This window comes from Pseudopipra pipra, chromosome 22, assembly GCF_036250125.1.
Source record: "Pseudopipra pipra isolate bDixPip1 chromosome 22, bDixPip1.hap1, whole genome shotgun sequence".
NCBI classification, from domain to species: domain Eukaryota; kingdom Metazoa; phylum Chordata; class Aves; order Passeriformes; family Pipridae; genus Pseudopipra; species Pseudopipra pipra.
The window spans coordinates 6,934,867-6,957,144 of NC_087570.1; the positions used below are offsets into that span (position 1 = coordinate 6,934,867).

The 22,278-nt window shown below is 49.0% G+C and overlaps 1 protein-coding gene across 4 annotated transcripts; it reads left to right on the forward strand.

Annotated features, from left to right (window-relative positions):
- The first annotated feature begins 1,083 nt into the window (after window positions 1–1,083).
- On the forward strand, window positions 1,084–21,836 carry HP1BP3 (heterochromatin protein 1 binding protein 3). 4 transcript variants are annotated; one of them, XM_064678781.1, is made up of 14 exons: window positions 1,138–1,190; window positions 3,993–4,062; window positions 8,165–8,355; window positions 8,759–8,861; window positions 10,428–10,578; window positions 10,937–11,096; window positions 12,091–12,234; window positions 13,054–13,134; window positions 14,876–15,030; window positions 15,752–15,842; window positions 16,510–16,669; window positions 18,680–18,791; window positions 19,734–19,871; window positions 20,658–21,836. In XM_064678781.1, exons 3-14 carry the CDS (start codon window positions 8,260–8,262, stop codon window positions 20,941–20,943), a joined length of 1,677 nt encoding a protein of 558 aa, XP_064534851.1. In that variant the 5' UTR covers window positions 1,138–1,190; window positions 3,993–4,062; window positions 8,165–8,259; the 3' UTR covers window positions 20,944–21,836. The 4 variants fall into 4 exon arrangements, with proteins under 4 accessions (XP_064534853.1, XP_064534850.1, XP_064534852.1 ...); XM_064678780.1 differs by lacking the exon at window positions 3,993–4,062 and having other exon boundaries at window positions 1,086–1,190; XM_064678782.1 differs by lacking the exons at window positions 3,993–4,062; window positions 8,165–8,355 and having other exon boundaries at window positions 1,104–1,190.
- Window positions 21,837–22,278: the final 442 nt, after the last annotated feature.

Here is a 22,278-nt window from a genome sequence, read left to right on the forward strand (position 1 = left end):
AGAAAGAACTTCTGTTTATTACCCCTGAAACAACTATGATGGGGAAAATATGAGTGTGGGTCGCACCTCAGTTCTGCCTTGCCATGATAATCCTCACACCGGGCCGCTGATAAAAACTGCCTGAAACAGAGCAAAGGACCATCAGAAAAGGGATCCTTCCCATGTGTGAGAACTTGTGAGCGTGTTGTGACAGTGAATCCCCAGCTTTCAGCCAGCCCTCAGCGCTGGGACCGGTGTGATTGCTGCAGGCACTAATTACACAGTAATGAGCGATGGGGTGAAAGGCTGAGGCCAAGGGAAGGCACCGCCCAGGGCAGGAGGACGAAGCAAGAGGCCAGAGCTGAGATACAGCCTGGAGCGCTCCGGGTGGGAATTCGTGGGTACACGCGGAATCAGAGCAGTTGGGGTTGGAAGGGACCTCTGGAGATCCCCCAGTCCGACCCCACTGCCAAGGCAAGGTCACCTGGGGCAGGTGACACAGGAACGCACCCGCAGGGCTCTGACAGGGCTGAGGAGGCGGCAGCGCGGCCCCGGCGGGGCTGAGCTGAGGGCTGAGGTGGAGGGTCCGGCTGGACGGAGGGTGAGGTGGGGCTGAGGTTGAGGGTCCGGCGGGGCGGTCCCAGCCGGGCAGGGCTGAGGTCTGAGGGTCAGACGGGCTGAGGGCCGGTCGGGGCCGATGTTGAGGGGCCGGTCGGGGCTGAGGGCCGGTCGGGGCCGATGTTGAGGGGCCGGTCGGGGCTGAGGGCCGGTCGGGGCTGAGGGCCGGGCGGGGCCGATGTTGAGGGGCCGGTCGGGGCTGAGGGCCGGTCGGGGCCGATGTTGAGGGGCCGGTCGGGGCTCCCGGGCGGGTCTCAGACCGGCCCCGCCCCCCCCGCGCCCTCAGCGGGCAGCAATCACCTCACGCGCCGGCGGCGGGAAGCGCACGAGCAGCACCTCTCCCCCCGCCCCGCGCACGCGCGCTCCCCCCTCCCGCCCCGCCCTCACGTCACGCGGGAGGGGCCGGTGGGGGGCCGGCGTTCGAAAAATGCCTGCGGCCTCCCATTGGCCGCCGGCTCGCGGGGCCACGCCCCCCGCCGCGCGCCGCGGCCACGCCCCCTCCCCTCACGGCACCGCCCCCCCTCCTCCGCCCCCCCCCCGGTCCCGCCGCCGCCGCCATTGGAGGCGCCGCCGCTTTGTGTCCGCCGGGCCCGGTGAGTCCCGGCCCCGCCCGCCCCCGGCCCCGCGCCGGCCGCGACAGCGGGGCCGCCACCGGGAGGCCGCGGGTGGTGCGCGCGAGGCGCGGGGGCGGCCTGGCGGCGCCGCCGGAGGGGCCCCGGAACTGCCCTCAGCCCCCCTCCCCCGCGCCCTGACAGGCCCGAGGCAGCGGGGGTGTCGTGACGGGGTGTCGCGACAGGCAGCGCGGGCGGGGCGCGGTGCCGCGGGGGGGCTCGGCCCGGCGCAGGCCCGAGGGGCGGCCCCGGGTGTCGCAGGGCCTGGCGGGGCCTCACAAAGGAGCTGCGGGGCCCGAGCGGCCTCAGCGCCGCCGCTGCCCCTCCGCCGGCACCGCGCGGGCCCTCGGGAAGGTCAGCGGCGGAAGGGGCCGACAGGGCCGCGACACAACAAATAATCGCTATTTATAAACTTAGGCAGCGCCTTGGCCTTCCCGCCTCCCGGCCGCTTTGGCCGTGCGGGTGTTTGGGTGTTTTTCCTGCACAAAGTCACTTCCGAGAAGTGCCGCCGCTCGAGGGAAACCTCTGTCTGGCTGCGCTTCCTAAAAAGAGGTCCCTGATACCCCTCGGCGGTTACAGGGTGAGGCTGCAGACCTGCGTGAGGCTCCCAGGCACTGCCGAGAGCCTCCCTGAGCCCAGGTGGCCACAGCCTGGGTAAAGAATGTTAATGACCCTCCTCCCCTTAGTGCACAGGCTCTGCACAGAGAAGGCTGTTCCACTCGGGAACGGGGCTGTTCCAGACAGGCTCCCATTCCCAGTCATTATCCCTGTCGACACTCTGCGCTGGGATTATTTTGGCCTAAAACATCACAAAGGTTTAAGGAGAGAAGGAGCAGCTACCAAAATCTCGGCTGGTGTAGCCCCACCAGCTTACCTGCTTCACCTGGGGGCAGCTCCAGACCAGGGACACTGCTCTGAACAAATCCTTCTCACCTGTATTTTAACTATTTCCCCATTCACCAGTGTCTGCAAACCACTCAGCCCGTACTGGAGGAGAGGACAAGTTGGCTGATGTGGGGTTGTGGGTGTGTTCGCTCCTGTATACAGTGTAGCAGAGACTGATAGTTTGGGTAGTTTGTTTCTATCTGTGGTATTTCACAGATACTCAAGTATTTCTCACTTTTCAGGAGCCTTTCCGAATTATCTCTGGGTTAACAAGTGTGTCACTTCCCAGTTCTTATCTAACTATTGAGTAAGAGTTGCACTCTTTTTCCCAACACATGACTTTTGTTTGTTTTGACCATAAATAGTATTTTTAGCATCTTCAAGAAAGAGTTGGCCAGCAGACTTTGGCAGGCAGGGCCCATTGAGGAGGAAAAGGATCGGAAGTGCTCGTGTTTACAAAAATTGTCACTCCTCCACGAGGGCAGTGAGAGGAGAGGGAGATGAGTTCAGTTCAAGAACTGAGGTGGTTGATGGACCCGGCAGGAGAGCACTGACCTTCCTCAGGTGGGACTCAAAGAAATTGGTGGATAGAGGGGGAGATCCTTGGAAATCAGGAATGAATGGGGGTAGGAAATACACATAATTTCTTTTGAGGAGTAAGTGCTCTGAAGAAAGTGGCTTTTACAGCTTTTTCCCCTTTAGCTGTATGCTAAATTATCTCCTCAATGCATCATTCACATTCCTCACGTAGAAGCTCATTAAATTATTTTCGTCCAGAATGTTTTTTCCTCTTGTATTTTCCTTTTCAGCAGAGAGTGATGTGTAAATCTTTTGGCAGTGCTTTGTTACAAGTGACCTGAGGTCCTCTGAGGATTTTAACTTCTTTGAGAGGAAATAAAAGTTTTACATTGATGGACTCTAATGTAAGGTGTGGGTAGATTTATACAGACTGCGAGGAAATAATGGCTTTTATCATGTATAGTTTTGTCTGTAGGATAATAAGTGGTGGCTGAGTAACAGTTTGGGAGGAGGGTTTATACAGTGGTTTTAGGTTTAATCTATCTAGACAAGGAGGAGATGGCCTGTAAAAGGTTCAGATGTAACATTTGCAGCCTAAATTTGCATTCAATTGTCAGCAGTTTGTCAAAATTCATAAAGCTGCATCCTGAATGAAGGTATTTTATCCAAGACTATGCAACTTTCAGCAGGAGATTTTCATGTTGGAGTAGTTTAAAGTTTGTGACCTAAACTTGTTTTAAACTGAAGCTGAACCCTGTGCACTCTAATGGGGGTGATTTCATCCCTCAGCTGCTTGTGGCGGTGGCAGCCTGTGGAGAGTCTGGATCAAGGATCATTTTAGCCAAAAACTGTTTCAAACTCTTGTCCCACAGCGATTGTCACTGTCACAACCCTGAGCATCAGTGCAGAGACTAAGACAGCCGTGCAAGCAGAAATTCTGCTTCATTAATCCCTTGGCTGAAGTTTTTGGGAGAGTTTCTGGGTGTGCTGGTGGTGTAATTTAGGGTTCACACTGGCTGTGACTCTGTGTGTGGGGACATGAGGAGAAACTCTTGGATATAGGAACGGAGGATAATCCAGGCCACAGAGATGATCTGCTGTTAGTGCCTTCTGTGTAGGTCACAGAGTGATGGGAGACAATCTGTAACCTGGAGTGGTTTTATACTGAGCTGGGGTGAAGAGTGGAGGGGAGGCAGGAATTTACTTCTGTTTTAATAAACTTCTTTGCAGATTGAGCTGGCTTGGGGTGGGTGGTGTCCCTCTCAGGGATGAGGTGCTGAGCTCAGCCCTGAGTGGGAGCATCAGTCTTACTCTGTGCCTTTTTTTTTTCTTTTTTTTTTTTTCCTTTTCCGTTTCTTCTTTTTTTTTTTTTCTTCCCAGTGAAAACAGCATCTCTGTGCACAGAAGGACAGGGTTCAGTTTTTGCTGTGCTCTGTAAAAATCAGGACAGGTAAGGTGTGAGTCTGGTTGCATTCACAGCATTTGGAGCCAGAGGCCCAGTGTCATGGGCCCCCAGGGGGGTAGTAAACCCATGACACCCAGATTCAACCCAGAATGAAAGTATTGTCAAATGGAAATAGATCTTTATGCTTAGAAAAACTCTCCTTTGGGTCTCTGAGTGTAGGAATTCCTGTGTTTGGACACTGGAAGCATGAGGGATTTTCTCTGTGCTCTCCTGAACCCTGGGGTTCGTTGTTCCCCCATTGCCCCATACAGGGAAGGAGTGGATGGAAATGGACACTGTACCACAGTCAGCCCAAGGAATGTGTTGCCTCAGAGCTCTTGGATCCGTGTCCTGGACCACTATTCCCGTTTAATTGGAACAAGCTGCTTTTTGCAGCAGCTCAGGTAGCCTGGAACAGATCCCTGAGAGCCTCCACTGCGGGAGAGCTGCAAACACAGCCCTTGGAGCTGCATCAGCTGCAAAGTCTGGGCAGCTGGGACACATCCCGGGAGATCAGTGGCCCTGAGGATGGGGATAGAACTGGGTGAATGGCAGCAGGAGAGGTGGGGATGCCAGCTGGGCTCGGCCACATGGGAGGGGGTTTCCGAGCAGGTTGCCAAACAAGGATCAGAAATGGGGACTAACTTGTGTTTTGTATCCAGCAGCGTATTTTATTCCCTTGCACAACTTTAGGCTGGTTTAAATGACTAAATACTCCTGGCCTGACTTAACCAAGTCCAGCTCAGTAAGCTGGAAAAGCCAAAGGCAGAGCAATAAGTGCTGGAACAGCTCAGGGAAGCAGCGGGTGACAGCATCAGCTAACTCCTGACAGATACATTTTGTGAAACACGTTTGTATCCAAGGTGTTCCTGGATATACACTGTGACCAGGAGATACTGAGGGCTGTGGGAAAGTATCTGCTACCAGGGCTGGGGTTTAGGGGATAAGCTTGGAGGATTTCAGGGGGCCAAAAGCCTTGAAAGAGTTGGCCAGCTTGCAGTGCATAAAAACTGTTTTTACCCCTTTTTGCCCCCATTTCTAGACAGGGATCATGTACTTTATACCAGTCCCATCTAAGTGCATCAGTCACCCATTCGTGTCATGTGGCAGTAAGGGGACACCCCCCAGCTCAGGGCTGGATGTGCTTCCTCATTTTTCCATTGCATATTTGCTTTCAGCCTGCTCACCCTACCCCGAGTCCCTGTGACTTGGTGTTTCCAGCAGCCTCACACTTGGATTGCCATGTTCCAAACCTAATTTATCCCAAAACCTTTTCCCTATAAGGGAGACTGAAGGCTGAGATAAGTTGAAAAATCTCATGGCCAGCAGAAATCCAAGGACTCAGCCAAACTATGCCTCAAATTATTTTTTTTTTAATGTTCTTGTGTCTGTTACATTAGGGGGGGACTCCACACTTCTGAAATATTATCCAAAATGTGTCTCATTTGAAGCCTCTCTTTTTGCTCTGACAATGTGCTGATAACTCAGGAGACAATTGCTATAGTTTTTCGTAACAGTTCCTGGAAAGCTCTCTGTACCTTTGGATCTTCCATTAGTGGACGTTCCCTGAGCTGGGAGACTGGACACATTCCAGAAAACCAGAAATTTGGGGTTTTTTGTTGCTTATCAGCTCCCAGCTGGATTACCATCTTTGGAATGACTAGCTCATCTTAGTTTGGGAACCTGTGAACCTGCAGTTCAAAGGACCTTTAGGAAAATGGGTGTGAGTAGCTGTGTGAGGAGTAACTTTCTGTGCTAGTGTGAGTCCTGCTGGTTGTTTCATTGCTGATGTGATTTTATTTTTCTGAGCAGACCAGATTTAAGTGTTCATGATGCTTGTGATTGTAACTGTGGTTCCTGTTTAGAGCTGTCTTTTGAAATAGAGTGTTCAGGTAATGTTTTGTGCAACTTGATTTTTCTGTTAAATGAATCTATTTTATTTGGAGGGGGGAATCAGTTTTCCTGCATTGCTGTTGCAAAGCCACCTAGTTTTTTGCTTCATCTTTTTGAGGGACTAAATTCAGGCCTGTTTGTGATTGACATTTCACACCCAGTGCAGAAAAACGACTTTTGATCCCTGTGTGGAAGGAAAGGGGCTGAGCAGGTGCAGTGAGATGCTCTCACAAGGTGGGGCTTGTGACTTTGCCCCTGGAGACTCTCAGTGCTTTGAAGTCAGGAGGAGATTATCCTCCTGCCCCCTTGATTCCCTTTTGAGCAGGAGATGATCCATGCAGAGGGAATCAACCATTTCTGCTGGATTCTGCCTTATTTGCCTGCGTTGTAGGCACAGAAGGGAGGAGTTGTGCTGTGTTAAGTTTTATTCTTCAGAGCAAAAAGGCTCAAATGGTTTGTACACTGATCTAAACAAAGAGATTTTTAGAACTCAGGCAATTTTAAGTCAAAGTTGAGAGTATTGTGTTTTCATGCATATGCCATGCAGGTCACACAGTTCAAAAATAAAGAAAACCCAGGACCAGGTCAGCCACAGTGTGGCTTGTGTGTGTGTCATCCCAGGGAATGTGCCTTTTGTATCCCCCAACTGATTTCCCTGAGGAGGGATTTGGAGTTGTTTGTTTTAGGAGTCATTTCAAAATGTTGTCATTTTTTTAAAGGACTTCAGGCTCTGCGTGCCTGAAAAAACATTGGATATTGAGCTGAAGCCTGGTGAAAAATTTCATTTTTCCTCTCACTTTCCACACTTAAGGAAGGATTATTCCTTAAAAGAGACCAAAAAGGTGCTGGGCTGTAGTTCATATGTTCTAATTGACCATTAGTATTTTTTCCCATCCTGACATTTCACAGGAAAGCTTCATTCATCTCTTTTTTTGTTGTTTTTTTTGGGTTTTGGCATGTGGTGTGTTTTGATTCTTTCTGTTTTGTCTCAGAAGGAAACATCCGGTGCTGCTGGGCTTTGCTTTCCCTGGTGCTGAGACAAGTCCGTGGTTTTTCAGAGTGACTGTTCAGCTCCTGTCAGAAGTGCTTCTGATTAGGGATCCCCAGTGCTGGAAAATGAGAGGACTCTGTTTTGGGCAAGAACTGGTGTTGGTGTGGTACAGGGCAATGGGGAGAGCAGTGCTAAGTGCTGAAAAAGTGCTGAAAGTCATCTTGAAAGCAGGGCTGGCAGTGATGGTGGGTCTCTGTTCAGGAGGAAAACACTCAGGTTGGGGAAGATACTTATTAAAAGTGAGAATGTGTGGGAAGTGCCTGCCTTCTGAGCAAAAACCCACCCAGAAGAGGGGAAATGGGAGCATTTGGCTGTTTCTCTGTAAGGAAGGGAAGCACACAGGCTGGAGGCTGGAGCTGGGGAGGATGGGTCAGCCCTGGTTTGCTGGAGGTGAGGCTTTGCTTCTGGGGTTTGTGAAAGGGGTGCTGAGAGGAACTGAACGAGCCTGTCTCGTGATGAGCCCTGTTCTGGGATGGAATCTGGAGCCCCTCTCCATAGGAGAGGCCAGGGCAGGCAGGTGGGCAACAGGTAAGAAAGGCTGTAAAAGTGTAACAGTAGTAGGGAGTGAGCCTTGGAGAGGGTTAAACTAAGCTTAACCTGTTTGGCATCCATGGCAGTGTGTGTGCTTGGAGCAGAGGTTTGGAAGTCTTACCTTTTTTGGTGGAAAGCATGGAAAATGCTGCTTTGTTTGTTATCGTTTTTATCGAAAGACTCCTTCTTTTCTTTAAATGCATGGGGTTTAATTTGGGGTGGGGGCATGGTTTGGGTCCCCAGTGTTTGTGTTTCCTGCCCAACAGACTGAATGGTTTAATTCCTTGCTCTGTGTGTCAGCTCCTGCCCTCACCCAATGTCACTGAGGGCCACAGTGCAATGGCTGCTTTTTGCTAACGCTTGCCCTGAATTTAAAGAGCCTTTTTAATTTTCAGCCATGTTTTAACGGAGCAGGTCTGGCTTGCACCTTCCCCAGTTCTGCTCCATCCATAGCTCTGCAGTTCCCATCCACGTTTTAGCCCCTCTGTTGAATGCAAGTGTTGCTTGTCAGTTGTGTTAGTCACGAGCTGTAAACCATTTACCCTTTTCTTTTTAATCTTTAGTTTGATAGATACGTGGACATAGATGTTTTTGTTTTGTTAATTTTCACACCCCATCTTTTCTGTACTTTAGGTTGACTCCTCACTGCACTGTGAAAACCATTAGGAAAAAGTTCCTTGGGGTTAAAACCTGGGGCTCCACAGTGTTGGGGCTAGAAATTAATTTAAATGGCGACTGATCTGTCTGAAGCTGAACCCGTGCATCATAAGGCGCTTCCACTCTTAACGGGAGCTCAGCTGATCCACACGGACAAGTTAAGTGAGGTAGGGGCTGGCCCTTTCTCCAAGCTTGCCCTTGGATCAGTCCTTGACTTCCAGGCCTGCTGAAGGTTACTCAGTACTCTTTCTCCCCTGCTTCCAGGAAACTCGACTGGGAGTCTAACAAACTCTGCGTCCCCTCCCCCGCTTTCCTGAGATGATGTATCTCTCAAAATCCTCATCTCATTTAATTTGGAATTGAAATTGCTTCTTTTATAACCGTAAAATACGAATCTATCCTCTCCTAGTACGCTTTGAAGAAGCTGGTTTGAGGGTTACTGTGCTTTAACATCCTGAAAAATCCAAACCAGAACATTTCTACCTATGCTGCTTTGATTTGCTTTAGTCCCATTTCAAACCTTTCTGATTCTTCCCAGCATCTGTAGTGATTTTCATGTGCTTTTTGTAGAAAGTCGAAGACGACACGATGCCAATCCGCCGCTCCGTGAACTCCACTTCCCGGGAAACTCCTCCCAAGAGCAAACCTGCCGAGGGGGAAGAGGTCAAAGCAGGTATGGAGCAGGTCAATAGGGGATTGTGAAAGTACATCCAAACACAGGTTTGTGTTCTGAAACTCCTGAAAAACCCTATTACCAAGATTAAAATATCGCTAATGCTTGGCTCCTTGTCACAGGCTTTTCCAGGATTATTGGGAAGTTGTGTTTTGCAGACACTGTTTTCAGCCTGAACCCGTTTGTTTTGTCTTTCATGCCCCTTGGCAAAGTCCTGACACTCCAGACATGAAAATCTGGCTAAATATAGTCCCTTTTAAGCTTGCACATCTTTTAGAGTAAAGAAATTGTGAAGTTTCAGTAGTGTCAGGATGATGGCTTGAGATCAAAAGGTAGAGTTAATGAATAGAAAAACAAAGCATTTAATTTTTTTCTTTGTTTTTCTGAACAAAAACATTTTACCACAATGTGTCATAAAATCCAGTCTGATGTTAACGTGTCTGGGCTGAGCAGCTTCACCTCAGTGTCTCAGAATGTGTCATTTCACTATTACAGTTGGTTTCACTGACTTTGTCCTCTTTGGTGTCACAATTAACTGAATTACATATGAAACCTTCTCTTAATTCACTGTGCATTTTAAATGCCCCCGTGGGAAAACTGTGCACAGGAATGTGCCAGGAATTCTTGAGCTGCACAGAGCACTGATGGTGGGCAGCTCTTTATCCAAAACGTGTGGAATTCTGGTTTATATTCGTCTTATCTAGTAGGCAGCCCAGCCTCTAAGGCCTGTTCTCAGCTAAATATATATTTGCTAAGTTGATTTCTGACTGGATTTGATTCTTCTGATACACAAGTGTTCCTGCCAGGGCATGTGCAATCTGCAGCATTCCAAGCCTGGACAAATGGGATGGGATGGTAGAATGGGATGGTAAATACCCTTCAAGTGTTTCTGGGTTTGAAAACCACTTGTCATAAACAAAGCTACTTCATTGAATCCCAGACTGGTTTAGGTTGGCAGGGACCTCAAAGCCCATCCCATCTCACCCCCTGCCATGGGCAGGGACACCTTCCACCAGCCCAGGTTGCTCCAAGCCCCGTCCAACCTGGCCTTGGACACTTCCAGGGATCCAGGGGCAGCCACAGCTTCTCTGGACCTGTGCCACTACCTGTGTGTCTGTCTACATTTCCTGTAGAGATGTGTATTTTTCACCTTCCTGAGTTAAAAACACTTAGTGCTCAAACTAGTGGTAGGATCTCAGTGTTTCATGGCAGTGGTTTCCTCCCCCCTTCCCCTCCCAGGCCTCTCTGCTGAGGGACAACTGCAACAGCAACTCCTGGAGTTAAGAAGAGAACACTGGGGGAATTGGTACTTTGTGAAAATGCTACATGATGTTGTTTGCAGTTTTTCTGGCATGTGGGGGTTGATTGCACTTTATTGAAGCTTTTTTCAGTAGTTTTCTTCACTTTTTAAGTTACATTGAAATCATCTATTTAAATTAGAGAAAAGAAATCATTGGGAAATAATTTTGGGGGTGTGTTTTAAGCCTTTTTTTTCCCCCCCTTTACATTCCTGAAGAATAGAAGCTAGTTTGGGGCAGTAACTTGATGCTTTTTCACATCTTTTAGATGCAGAAGTCACCTCTGAGGAATCTGCCTCTGTTGGAGAGGAACAAGAGACTGAAACCCTGCCTGCTGCATCCAATGAAGCAGAACAGCCAAAGGAACCTGAGAATGAAGGGAAGGGGGAAACAAAGTCCTCAGAAGAAACCAAAAAGGAGTAAAGCTTGCTTGATGCTGAATTCAGGGAATTGGGTGGGATTCTGAAGGAAGTCAGGGTTTAGAGAGAGAAAGGGTGGTGGGAGAGATGGGGGAAATGGGAAGAGTCCCTTAAGGAGCTCATATTTGTTAGGAAGAAGCTACTGATCATATGTAGCTGCTGTTCCAGAACACATGTGAGGCTGAATATTGAGACAGGCTCTCTTTTACTCATAGAAACCTCAAAATATTCTATAAGTTATTTTAATTTAAACAATGTCAGACGTTCTGGGCTGTGGGGTTTTTTTTGTTTTGTTCTTCTGCTTGTTGGCTTTGTTTTAGTGCCTCTTGTCTTACTGTTGCTCTGTACGCTTCCCAAGCGAGAAGGATCAGTCCAAGGAGAAGGAGAAGAAGGTGAAGAAGACCATCCCTGCGTGGGCCACGCTCTCTGCCAGCCAGCTCGCCCGGGCACAGAAGCAGACCCAGATGGCAGCCACCTCCCGGCCCAAAATGGATGCCATTCTAACCGAGGCCATCAGGGTGAGCAGGAGACAAGCGTGTCTTTGGTTCATCTGTGGCAAAGCAGAACAATGTGTGTGCCTAAAATGCACCATTTCAGCTTGCTGAGGTACAGGGGGTAGTGCCGTCAGCCAGCAGGAAAGCTGGTGTGTAAGGTGTGTGTGCTTCTGCCTGGCAGCCCATGGAGCTGAGATGGGAGTCCATGAGGATGATGAAGGGCCCTGTAGCTGATTGCTTGGTTTAGAATTCATTTCCCTCCCTAATTACATTATGAGAAACAGCCAGGATGGCATAACCTGGTGGATTGCTGTCATCAGTTGCTTGCTGTGCCTTCTAGATGCATTTGACTTCCTTTATCTTGATTAAGACATCTATTTGATACGTGTTCTTTCTTTATCATTACCTTAGTCTGATTCAGGACAGAAGGAGATACTGTAAACCTGCATTCCAGAGTGGTGGGTGCTTGTTGCTTTACTGTGTCCCTCCTGTGCTGCAGCTCTCCCCTCAAGGCTTGGTTTTGCCTTCACAGGAGGCCTGGGTTCCACCAGCCTTAATTGCAAGATGGCCTTTCCAGCTATATCATCTTCAGAATGAACTTCTCAGCATTTTGTACTTATTTATTATGTCAATTCTCCATCTTCTTAAAAAAATTAATTGACAGCTTGTTCTGACTTAGTGATTCCTCTGTCTGATGTTAATTAAATGATTTACCCGTTATGCATTGTTGGTTTGCCAGAAGGTGCCTGTATTTTCTGTTTTAAGCCATTCCATGTCAGTGCTTCAGAGCAGGGGAGTGGTTGATATGTGCTTGCTGTGCTGCTTTTGTGTTGTCTGCTCTTCAGCTACTCTGAAGGCAAAAGTTAAGTATTTTATTAGTCCTTTTAAGCTCTTGAGTCATTGTGGGGAAGAGGCCAGCCTTGGCACCCTGTGCATCAGTGCAGACTCTGTTCTTCCAGCCCCACTCAGGACTGTTCCAGTGCAGGTGGTTTCTACCCATGTTTTTTTTCTGTTTCAGGCCTGCTTTCAGAAGAGTGGTGCCTCGGTCGTTGCAATAAGGAAATACATCATCCACAAATACCCTTCCCTGGAGCTGGAGAGGAGAGGGTACCTCCTGAAGCAAGCACTGAAAAGGGAGCTGGAGAGGGGGATCATTAGGCAGGTAAGAGCTGCTTTGTGGAGCAGCACTGGAGGTGGCAACACTGAAGGGAGACTTTTTACAAGGGCATGTGGTGACAGGACAAGGGGAGTGACCTCAAACTGACAGAGAGTGGGTTCAGGTTGGATATGAGTGAACAATCCTTCCCTGGGAGGGTGGGCAGGCCCTGGCACAGGGTGCCCAGAGAAGCTGTGGCTGCCCCAGCCCTGGAAGTGTCCAAGGCCAGGTTGGACGGGGCTTGGAGCAACTTGCACTAGTAGAAGGTGTCCCTGCCCAGGGCAGGGGGTGGGATGGGGTGAGCTTTAAGGTCCCTTCCAACCCAAACCAGTCCATGATGCCGTGACTTACACAGGAGTTTCTTAACTCCATTAGCAGGTCTCTGGGTTGACCGTGTTCTCCCTCCTGGAGGTTAATGAGCCTCTGTCTCCACTTTATTAGACCCTGACAGAACTTCAGCACTGTTTTGTCACTCAGCTACTTTGCACAGTTGGGTTTTGTGCAATTCCTGACCGTTTCTGGGGGTTGTGTCACAGCATTGCAGCAGCACGTGAGTCCAGCAGTGGCACTTCTGCAGCAGCGTGGGTTTCTAACACTGTAATTTATGCCTGTGTTATCTGCCAGGATCTCCTGCTCAGGACAGCAGAGTCTGTGTTAATGTCTGGCTGCAGCTTCTGATCTTACTGAAGTTTCAGTGGGTTCAAATCAGGCCTCTGCCATCGCCAGGGTGACAGTACATTCAAAATCTGTGTCATGATATCAGTGAGTCTCTCTCAAGTTGTTATTGTTCTGAGTTACCCTGAAATGGACTTTCTTTTGAACTAGGTGAAAGGAAAGGGAGCTTCTGGGAGCTTTGTGGTGGTGTCTAATGCAGGAAAAACTGTTCCAAAAGCCAGAGACAGAAAGGTAAGATGGACCATTTTAAACCATACTCTGAAAAATCTTGCACTGAAACACTTGTACCTTATGCAATGTACCTAACCCCTACACAAAGAGCGTTCTCCTCCTTGCTGTGCTTTTCCTCCCCAAGCACAGTAATTAAAACACCCTTCCCACTCACTCAGAATCAGAAAGCTACTATGAGAACTGAAAACCAAGTTGAATAATCAAATTCTTAGTTTTAAAATGTTTACATTAAACCCCTAGGCTTTGGTTCAGAGGCAGAAAACTGAATAACCATGAAGCTCCTCCTCTGTCTTTACCTGGTAGAGAGAGATGCCTCTCAGGTATTGTAAGAGAGCTTTATGCTACTGCTGTGTCTGTTCTATCTGTTGTGTGGATAAAGGGAGTACTCCAGTCTTCAGGACTGCCAGGTGAACGTTTTTCCATGAGCTGTGAGGGCAGAGGGAGGAAGAAGAAAAAATCCTAAAGCTGCTGGAAGAAACTTGCTGATGTTGGGTGTTGTTCTGAGGCAGTCAAATGTGATGGGGCTGGTTTTTTGAGCCTCACAGTTAGTCACGGTTCCAGCACTGCTGTTCTCCACTCTGTGCTGTGCTGGGTGTGTGAAACACATTCCTAAAGCTGCAGTTACAGAATCCTTAGCTGGAATTGCCAATCCTCAGGGGCCTTAGACAGGTGAACTTAGACAGGTAACACCTTGGTGCTCCTCTCTTACCTCCCAGGGAGACCAAGAGCCCTAAAACTGAGGGAGATGGTCACACACTTGGTGTAGGGCACTGAAGGAAGGTAATTGCATTGTAGCTCTTTAAAAAGAGGCCACTGGCCCCATGAGAAGTGTGAGCAAGGCACCTGATACCTGCTGACACATCACTTCTCTGTGCAGCTTATTGGTGTCTTTGTAGTTCCTTTCTCTGTGTAGCAGCAAAACAAATGTTTTTGGTGAATTCAGCTGGCTGGGGAGCAGCTCCCTCACTCACTGAACTGTTTGCAGAGCTGCTGTTCAGCATCAAATCACCGAGCTTCAGCACATTTTCTCTATAAAGAGTAGACCTTTTTTTCCTAATCATCCTCTCTCGTTGTAACAAAAGGGATGGAGGAAAACTTAGAAGGGAGCGTTGGCTTCAATCAAGATCTTATTGTGTTATCTCAAAAAAAATGGACTCGTGTTTAGCTGCTCATTTTGGGGAAGATTTGATCTGTGTAAATGGGTCCTGCCTTTGATGGGTTTTAATTTTCGTGTCAGAAAGGGTTGTAAAGCACTGGAACAGGCTGCCCAGGGCAGTGGTGGAATCACCATCCCTGGAAGTGTTCGAGAAATGTGTGGATGTGGCCCTTGGGACTTGTTTAGTTGGTGGCCCTGGCAGTGCAGGGGGAACAGTTGGACTCAATGATTTTAAAGGTCTTTTCCAAGCTTAATGATTCTGTGATTCTATGATTTTTCTCCTGTCTCATTGAAGGGTAGCAGAGGAAAAATTTCTATAGAAAGAGGAAGGAAATAGTTAAAAATATGTGAAATACTCAGCAATTTGTATTTGTAAAGCTTTCCTAAGACTCCTATGAAAATTCAGCCAAATTTGCTCCATTTTACTTAAAGTTTTAAAGTTGTTAATTTAGAGAGCTGCCTTACAGCACCTGGTTTTCCAGCTCTGTGGCCATGGTCAGGAGCACTTCTCCCCACCTGTGCATTGCTGGTGCAGCAATGCAGAGTTTTGGGCCTCACTGATGTGTTAAAGTGTGTGTGTTTCAGAAAAGCACCTCCGCCCCGACTGCAGAGCAGCAGGTGAAGCTGGAGGATGTCCTGCCCCTGGCCTTCACCCGCCTGTGTGAGCCCAAGGAAGCTTCTTACAGCCTGATCAAGAAATACGTGTCTCAGTATTACCCCAAACTCAAAGTAGATGTAAGGTAGGTGCTGGAGTCCTTTAGCAAGCAGAGGAGCAGGGAAACTCAGCCTTCCTCTGGCTCTGCCTCCCTTTGTGGTGATTCAGTCCTGTTTTTAAGCAGCCAGGTGCTGCTCTGAGCTGCAGAGCCTGTGGAAAGCTTGAGGAAAAGTGGTGCCTTTTCCTGCATTCCTCCACGCCCAGTCTTTGTTCCTGGCACTGACAGCAGTGCTGCTCTGCACACCTTGGCCAAAACCACCTCCCCTTAGCTGTAGGGATGTGAAGGCCTCTGCTCAGGATCTCATCCCACTTGGTTCTGGATGCTTCAGCTGGCACACGTGTCCAGTAATCTCGCAGTTTGCCTGTAGGGAGCGAGTTGAGGCTTGGGAAGCAAAACTAAGAGAACCCCGTGTGTCCCCTCTAACAGGGGCTTGTGTCAGCCCCTTGGTTACCCGTGAGCAGACTGACTGCCCAGCACATCCAGGTGTGCTGTTCCAAGGGAGGGAATCCTGCCCAGGGCAGGTGCTGTTCCTGGCTGTGGCACGAGCAGGCACCGCAGCTCAGCTCCTGAGCACTGCCGTGTTCCCTGTCATGAGCCCGCTGACAGGTCTCCGTTTAACGTGTCTGGATGTGGGCAGACAGCACGGTAAGCACTGCTCTGCTCACACTCTGCAAACTGTTGTTTCTCTGTTTGTTTTTGAAGCTGTCAGTGTGTGTCAGTAAAGCTTTCTCCTCCTGCCTTTCAGGCCCCAGCTGTTGAAGAATGCCCTGCAGAGAGCTGTAGAGAAGGGCCAGTTAGAGCAGATCACAGGGAAAGGAGCGTCTGGGACATTCCAGGTCAGAGACTGAGTTCCTCTTCTGTTGACCACAAGCCTTGGATGTCAGTGACTGCGCCCTCTCCCCCCATCACTGGGTACCCCTTTCTCCAGCAGCCTGGCACGTTCAGGACTTGTCCAACTCTGAAGCAGTAGGACTCTTGGTCTCCTCTTGGTCTCCTCTTGGTCTCCATTTCAGGAGCAGACCCCCCGTTTCCTTGCTGAGCGTGCTGTACACGCTGCCTCAGCTCTGACTCACCAGCACAGTAGGGAGCTGGGGGGGTAAGCCTTCCTTTCCATCCCTCACTGGAAGTGCAGCAGGTACCCCAGATGCCTGCTGTGTCTTTTACGTCTGTGCCACAGAAGTCCTTGGGTACATTTGGTCCGTGGGATGGGGGATGATGTGATTTGTTTTGCTTTATTCCCTCCCCTGAGCGATAGGCCCTTAGACTTGCAGTGTGTTTGGGGACTGGGATGAGGTGTTGCTGATAAGCCCCCCAGGCCAGCTGAGTGACTAGGCCTGGCCTCCCACTTAAAGCTGGGAGAGCAGCGTTCCCTGTGCAGTGTTTTAATATTAAACGTATCTGTGCTAATGCAGGAGCGCCGACCCACCTGGTGCAGAGGAGTTGTCCTGACCTGGTTTGGGAGAATTTTGTCTTGATGCTTTTCTCTTCCTCCTTGGAAAATAGCTGAAGAAATCAGGGGAGAAGCCCCTGCTGGGTGGGACTCTGATGGAAGACGCCATCCTGTCTGCTATTGTGGCCATGAACGAACCGAAGACCTGCTCCACCACAGCGCTGAAGAAGTATATCCTGGAAAATTACCCAGGGACCAACTCCAACTTCCAGGGTAAAGTACCCATCCATGTAACACTTGGATGTGCTGAGAGGGAGAGTCCTGCAGCTGCAGATGTGCCTGTGCAGCACCTTTAAACTATTCCATCAAGCTTGCAGGAGCTGCAGCTGCTCAGCTCTTTGTGCTGCAGAGATGCTCAGTGGTTTTAATTCCCATCAATCCCTTTCAGGCCGGACAAAGGCCAGTTTCTGAGACAGAATGCATGATTCTCTTGTCTATAGCCAGGAAGGGGGAATAGTATTCAAGTACTTTATTGTTCTTAAATCACCAAGTGGATTTCATCTGTCTCTCTCTGTTTTGAAAGGCAACAGCTTGGTATCAATGCAGTTCCTAATTGCTTTTTATTTAGAGAAGTTGCATAGTCTGACTTCTAAAAAAATTCCTGAGCACTCCTCTTACTGATTTGTTTGAGGTTCCTTGTTTGGCTTTGATTTTTAAAAGGTCAAGCAGATGAGGAGAGAAATTAATCCTGTTGTATTTGGGAGGAGGTTTGGCATGTCTTTGTTCCCAGGAGCAACACTAATGTCTGGTTTGACTTTTGCTTTAGCAGAAGCAGTGCTATGGAGCCTTTAAAGCAGATCTTGGAATGGCTTATTTGGGTAATTTGGGCTGAGCCCTGATGCAGCTGGAGGTCAGCTGAAGCAGGCTGAGCTCCCAGCAGTCTCTCCTCGAGTCAAACCTGAAGGTAGATCAGTTTGTTCCTGTGGTGTCACAGAGCTGGTGCCAGTGCTCAGGACAAGGGGCTGGAGAGGAGATTGCTGATCCTGCCCTTTGCACTTGGAGCTGAAGCACAGCACCAGCACAGCTGTTTGGTGCAGGGCTTACTGATACACAGCACACCTTCCAGGGCTAAAGAAGTTGCCTGAGGCCTTCTGCCAATTAGAGACTGATGTCAACTGTGACTTCTTAATCTTGGGGCAGGGAAAAGAGCTTCCAGGCTTCCTAAGTGGAATAAACCTTCCTGGAATGGAAATGTCCCTGGTCCTTAGAGGGCTGCACTGAGCCAGCCTCCACTGCTTGTCACTCCTGCAAGGCAGATAAAGAAATCTCAGCTGCAATCTGTTGTTTTCTTTCTCCTTCCGTTACGTAAAAGGAATTTTGATGATCTCTGCTTTGTTCTGAGAGCAACTGGAGGAAGATCTGATGAGATGAGAAAGCAGAGCCAGAGCTCAGCTCTCCTCCCCAGTTTATACCTCATCTTATAACTGGACTTGACTGGAGTCAAATCCTTTTCATGCTGCTGTTGATCTTTGGTACCCAGAGTAAAACCAGCCTTGTGGTTATTACCATAAAGCTCTTTGGAACGTGCTTGAGGGCAGACCTTGCTTTTCCCTGGGTTTGGAGGGAGCTCAATATATAAATGGCCCCTCTAATTCAAGCTGGAAATGGTTCTGAACTGACTAAACAACCTCAGCCCTTTGCCACAGACAAAGATCCCCTGTACTTACTGTTTGAGTTACAATTCTTACACAGTGCACAATGGAATGGCTGAAATAAAAGTCTGGAATGACAGACTGGAATAAAAAGTGCATTTGTTGTATTTCTAGACCAAATATTTTACCCCTTAAAAAACAAAACAAAAAGCAAACCACAGAACAGGGAAGGATGCAGCAGACATGACATTCAGAACATGAGGAGGGCAAAAACAGGGAAAAAAGCTTGTTTTAAAAAAACTCTTTGGAGGACAGGGTGAAGAAAGCTGAGACCTGGGTTAAATTTGGACAGAAGAAGTTACATGGTGCTGCTGAATGCATTTGAAGGAGCATCTCTTGATCATGACATCAGAAACATGCACCATTCTTGACTTCTTCCCTTGGGAATGTAGAGCTACACTTGCCACGTGCTCAAGAACAAACACTTGTATCTTACTTGAAAATTGACTGTGAGAGGATTTCCCATCCTGACTCCAGCTCTGCTTTCAGAGGGCACTGCAGAGAGCAGTGAAGTCAGACAAGAGGACAAAGATAGTAACAGTCTTTCTCTGATTTCTTTTCTCTTTCACAGTGCATCTACTGAAGAGAACCCTGCAGAAATGTGAGAAGAATGGCTGGATGGAGCAAATTTCTGGCAAGGGCTTCAGTGGAACCTTTCAGCTTTGCTTCCCTTATTATCCCAGGTAAAGAGCTTGGCTGTAAAATGATGTTCAAGAGAAGTATTGCACGGGTCAGGTGGCAGAGCTGAGGTTCCTGAGCCAACCTTCTATTTACAGGGAGGTTGTGGGGGGTTTAGTAACTGATGAACTGCCAAATTGTCACCCTTACTCTGGATAATGACATTGCTTGGGTGTCTGACTGTGGGTGAGCATAAAGCTGATTTCATTAGCAAGGGAAGCCCTTAAAAAGGGCAGTAAAAATGCTGGGCTCAGTATTCTCAGGTAGCTTTTGTTGCAGGCTGGGGCTCTTGAAGTGTTCCAGTGCTAAAACAGACTCACCTGAGCAGGGAGTGGGGTGGGTTCTCAGTGCAAGGCTGCTCCTAAGGAGCAGGACCCAGCTGTTAGCCTTCCTGAAGGGAGAGGAATGGGAGGAGGGAGCATGACCTAGATTAGCTGCTGTGAGCCTAAACCAGCCTTTCTGCTCCTGCTGGGAGCTGATATTGTGCTGGGCCCTGTGGAGCACCGGGATGGGCACTTGGTGTCCCAGGAAGAGCCAAATGGCAGCACAGTCAATAAAGTCTCTACTCCCCACCTTCCTTTATTGCACACACACAGAGACCTCACAGCTTCAGCCCACGTTCAGTCCCTGAAGTCTGATCCTGCCCCTTTGTTGTCTGTCCCCTGGGTTTGCAGCGAAGGAGAAATGAGGGAGGGAGCCAGAGAAGAGGCAGCTTAAGTCTGGGGCATTCCTGAGCTGTTGTGCTTCTGCCATTGCAGAGACTAAGGAATGTTGGTTTGGGATAGCAGCAATCACAGAATTCTGGGGGGATTTCTGGATTAGGCTCAAAGCTGTAACCTTAGGGGGAGTCTGCTGTGTCAGATGAGAGCCAGGCTTATCTAAGGCCTGCCAACCCTGGAGTTGTATCCTTAGAAACAAATCACACTCTGACCAGACCCCTCTTGTAGCCCAGATGTGCTCTACCCAGAGAAGCAGCAGGATGAGGACTCCGAGGAATCTGATGAGGAAGAAGAGGAGGAATCTGAGGAGGAAGAAGAATCTGAAGAGGAAGAGTCTGAGGAGGAAGAGCCCCCACCAAAGAAGAGGTATGGCAGCATGAGGGATGAGTGGGCTCCTTTGGATGAAATAGAAGTGTCTGTCAGAGCTATAGAGTGCTCAGGTGACTCTTGGTGTGGTCATTTATCCACAGGTCTGTTACTCACAGGTGTTGGAAGAAGTTTCTAATTATTCCTTGCTCCAGAGATACTGATATCCCCCTTTCCATAATTTGAAGCTTTCCTCTTTCTTCCTCCTGTGTTTATTCTTCATATTGCCTTTAGTCTCCTGCTTTATAAAGTGTGATGTTTTACACGGGACTTTTTGTATTTCCTAAGTGTTTCCTTAGGAAAACTCTTCCCTACAGTATTATTTGCAGCTCTGTAGCCAGATGAGACCTGCCCTCACTCAGAATGTGGATTTAAGATGAGTGTTGTTCATTAAGTAATGAAATTCCATTTAGAGAGGAGAGGGAGTGCTTAGGGCTCTTAATTGTTCTGACAGCTCACTGATTCACTGTCATTATTTATTTGTTTATTTGCCTAAGGAAGGGGCTGGAAGCCTCACTGGCAGAGCTCAGTGGGGATGGGAAGAGCTCAGCGTGGTGAGAGCTACCAGAGGAGCTCTTGTTGTTTGGGATGTAGCTCATGGAATGTGCTGAGGAGCTCTTGTTGTTTGGGATGTAGCTCATGGAATGTGCTGCTGCGGGAGGAGCAGCCGTGGCGAAGAACAGGGGTGCCAAGATCTGCCTCGTTAATGCAAATTGCTGACAGCAGCTCTGCTCCTGGTACCCTCACACCTCCACTGAGCTCCTGTGCTGTCTCTCTTCCTGACAGGATGCAGAAGAGGCCACCTCCCAAATCCCGGAGCAGGGCCCCTCCGATGAAGCGAAGAGAGTCCAAACCCAAGCCAAGGAAAACCCCCGCAGCCCGCCGGGGGAAAGCAAAGCCCCCTCCCAAGGTTAAAACCCCTGCTAAGAAAGCCAAACCAGCAGCCCCAGCCATCAAGAAACCCTCTGGTGGCAGCTCTTCCAAGAAACCAGCAGCCAGCGGGAGGAAGGAAGTGAAACCCTCTGCTAAGGGCAAATCCACCATGAGGAAATCTCTCCGGGCAAAAAAGTAAAATGTTTCCAGTGTCAGGGAACCCCATGGTCAAATCCACAATCTTGTTTTATAAGTCAATGTGCATTTGTATTTTAGTTCTGATGCTTAAACACTTCTTTAATTTTTTTTTTATTTTTGTTTTCTTGAATGATGGGGGAAAAGCTGAAAACTAAATCAAACCGCCCCGAGCGTTCGGTAGCTCTCGATGCTGTGCCTCGTGCCTGCCCCTCCCCTGGAACGAGTCATCTTTAGTTTCTGCAATAATTTTAGGACTTTTCTAGGACGTCTCTAATCTGTACATTTACGGTGTTCCGCGTGGGTTCCGGGGGGAGGGTTGGCTTTTAAAACAATTCTTCAAAGAAGATCTTTATATCTTTAGACAGCAGGAACAGGATGACTGGGGGAATGTGATTCTTTAATGAGAAGGTGCCGCGGCAGAAGAGTCCTCCCTAGCTCCCTGCGTGCCGAGGGCCTTGGCGCTTCCGTGGGGGAGCCGTGTACATACAGCACTTGCACTGAGCCCCGAGGTGCTGCTTCCCTCAGAGCCACGGGCTGAGGGGGTGGCACATCCAGCTCCTCCCAACCAGCCAGGGCTGTGTGACGAGGGTGAGTCGCATCTTCGGCCTCTCCTGAGGGTCTGGTGCCAGAGGGGCTCCAAAAGGGGCAGTTCTCGTCAGGCGGGTGATTTGAATTAGTGTTTCCACACCACATCTGTTACCTTGAAACCAAAATATATCAAAGTCTTCTTGAATCCAACTTTCAGATGTTTTTAAGAGATGAAAAAGCCTGAGTTTGTCCTCTCTTGTTTACCCTTTTTTAAAGAGAAGTTGGAGAGCTATACAATTGCTAATGTAGAGATGTTGATAAGTGAAGAACATGCGGTTTGCTAAAATAAAATGAAACTAGATTCCAGGCCTGCTTCCTGTGTCCTTTCTCTCCTTGCCACAGCTTCTCCTCCTGGAAAGGCAGAGAGGAGGGAATACAGTCACCACAGATTGCTGCAGATGCAGATCTTTGTTAAAAGCACAGTGCCAGCGTGGTTTAGCCTGAGCCCCTGCCAAGCTCTGTAGTTGGACCAGCTCCTGACCTTTCTCTTCCCTGGTTTTTCTGGAGACAAAGGTGAGCAAGAAGGAAGCTCTGTTGGAACCTCTTGCCGCTCCTCTTCCCCCTGTGGGATCAGTGGGGACAAAAAAAGCCCAGCTGAAACCTCCTCCCCCTGCCCTGCTCAACACAGCAGCACCTTCAAAGCACATCTTTCCACGTCCCCGGCTCTGCCGTGCCCAGGGCAGCAATTCCAATGGGATCTGACAGTCTCCAACGTGCTTTTGCAAAGAGCTGTGCACGTACCGTGCTG

Coding starts and splice junctions, on each gene's coding strand:
- HP1BP3 (XM_064678780.1), top strand. CDS start 8,260: ATGGCGACTGATCTGTCTGAAGCTGAACCCGTGCATCATAAGGCGCTT. Junction 8,862..10,427: donor GGGGGAAGAGGTCAAAGCAG/GTATGGAGCAGG, acceptor CACATCTTTTAG/ATGCAGAAGTCACCTCTGAG. Junction 12,235..13,053: donor AGAGGGGGATCATTAGGCAG/GTAAGAGCTGCT, acceptor CTTTTGAACTAG/GTGAAAGGAAAGGGAGCTTC.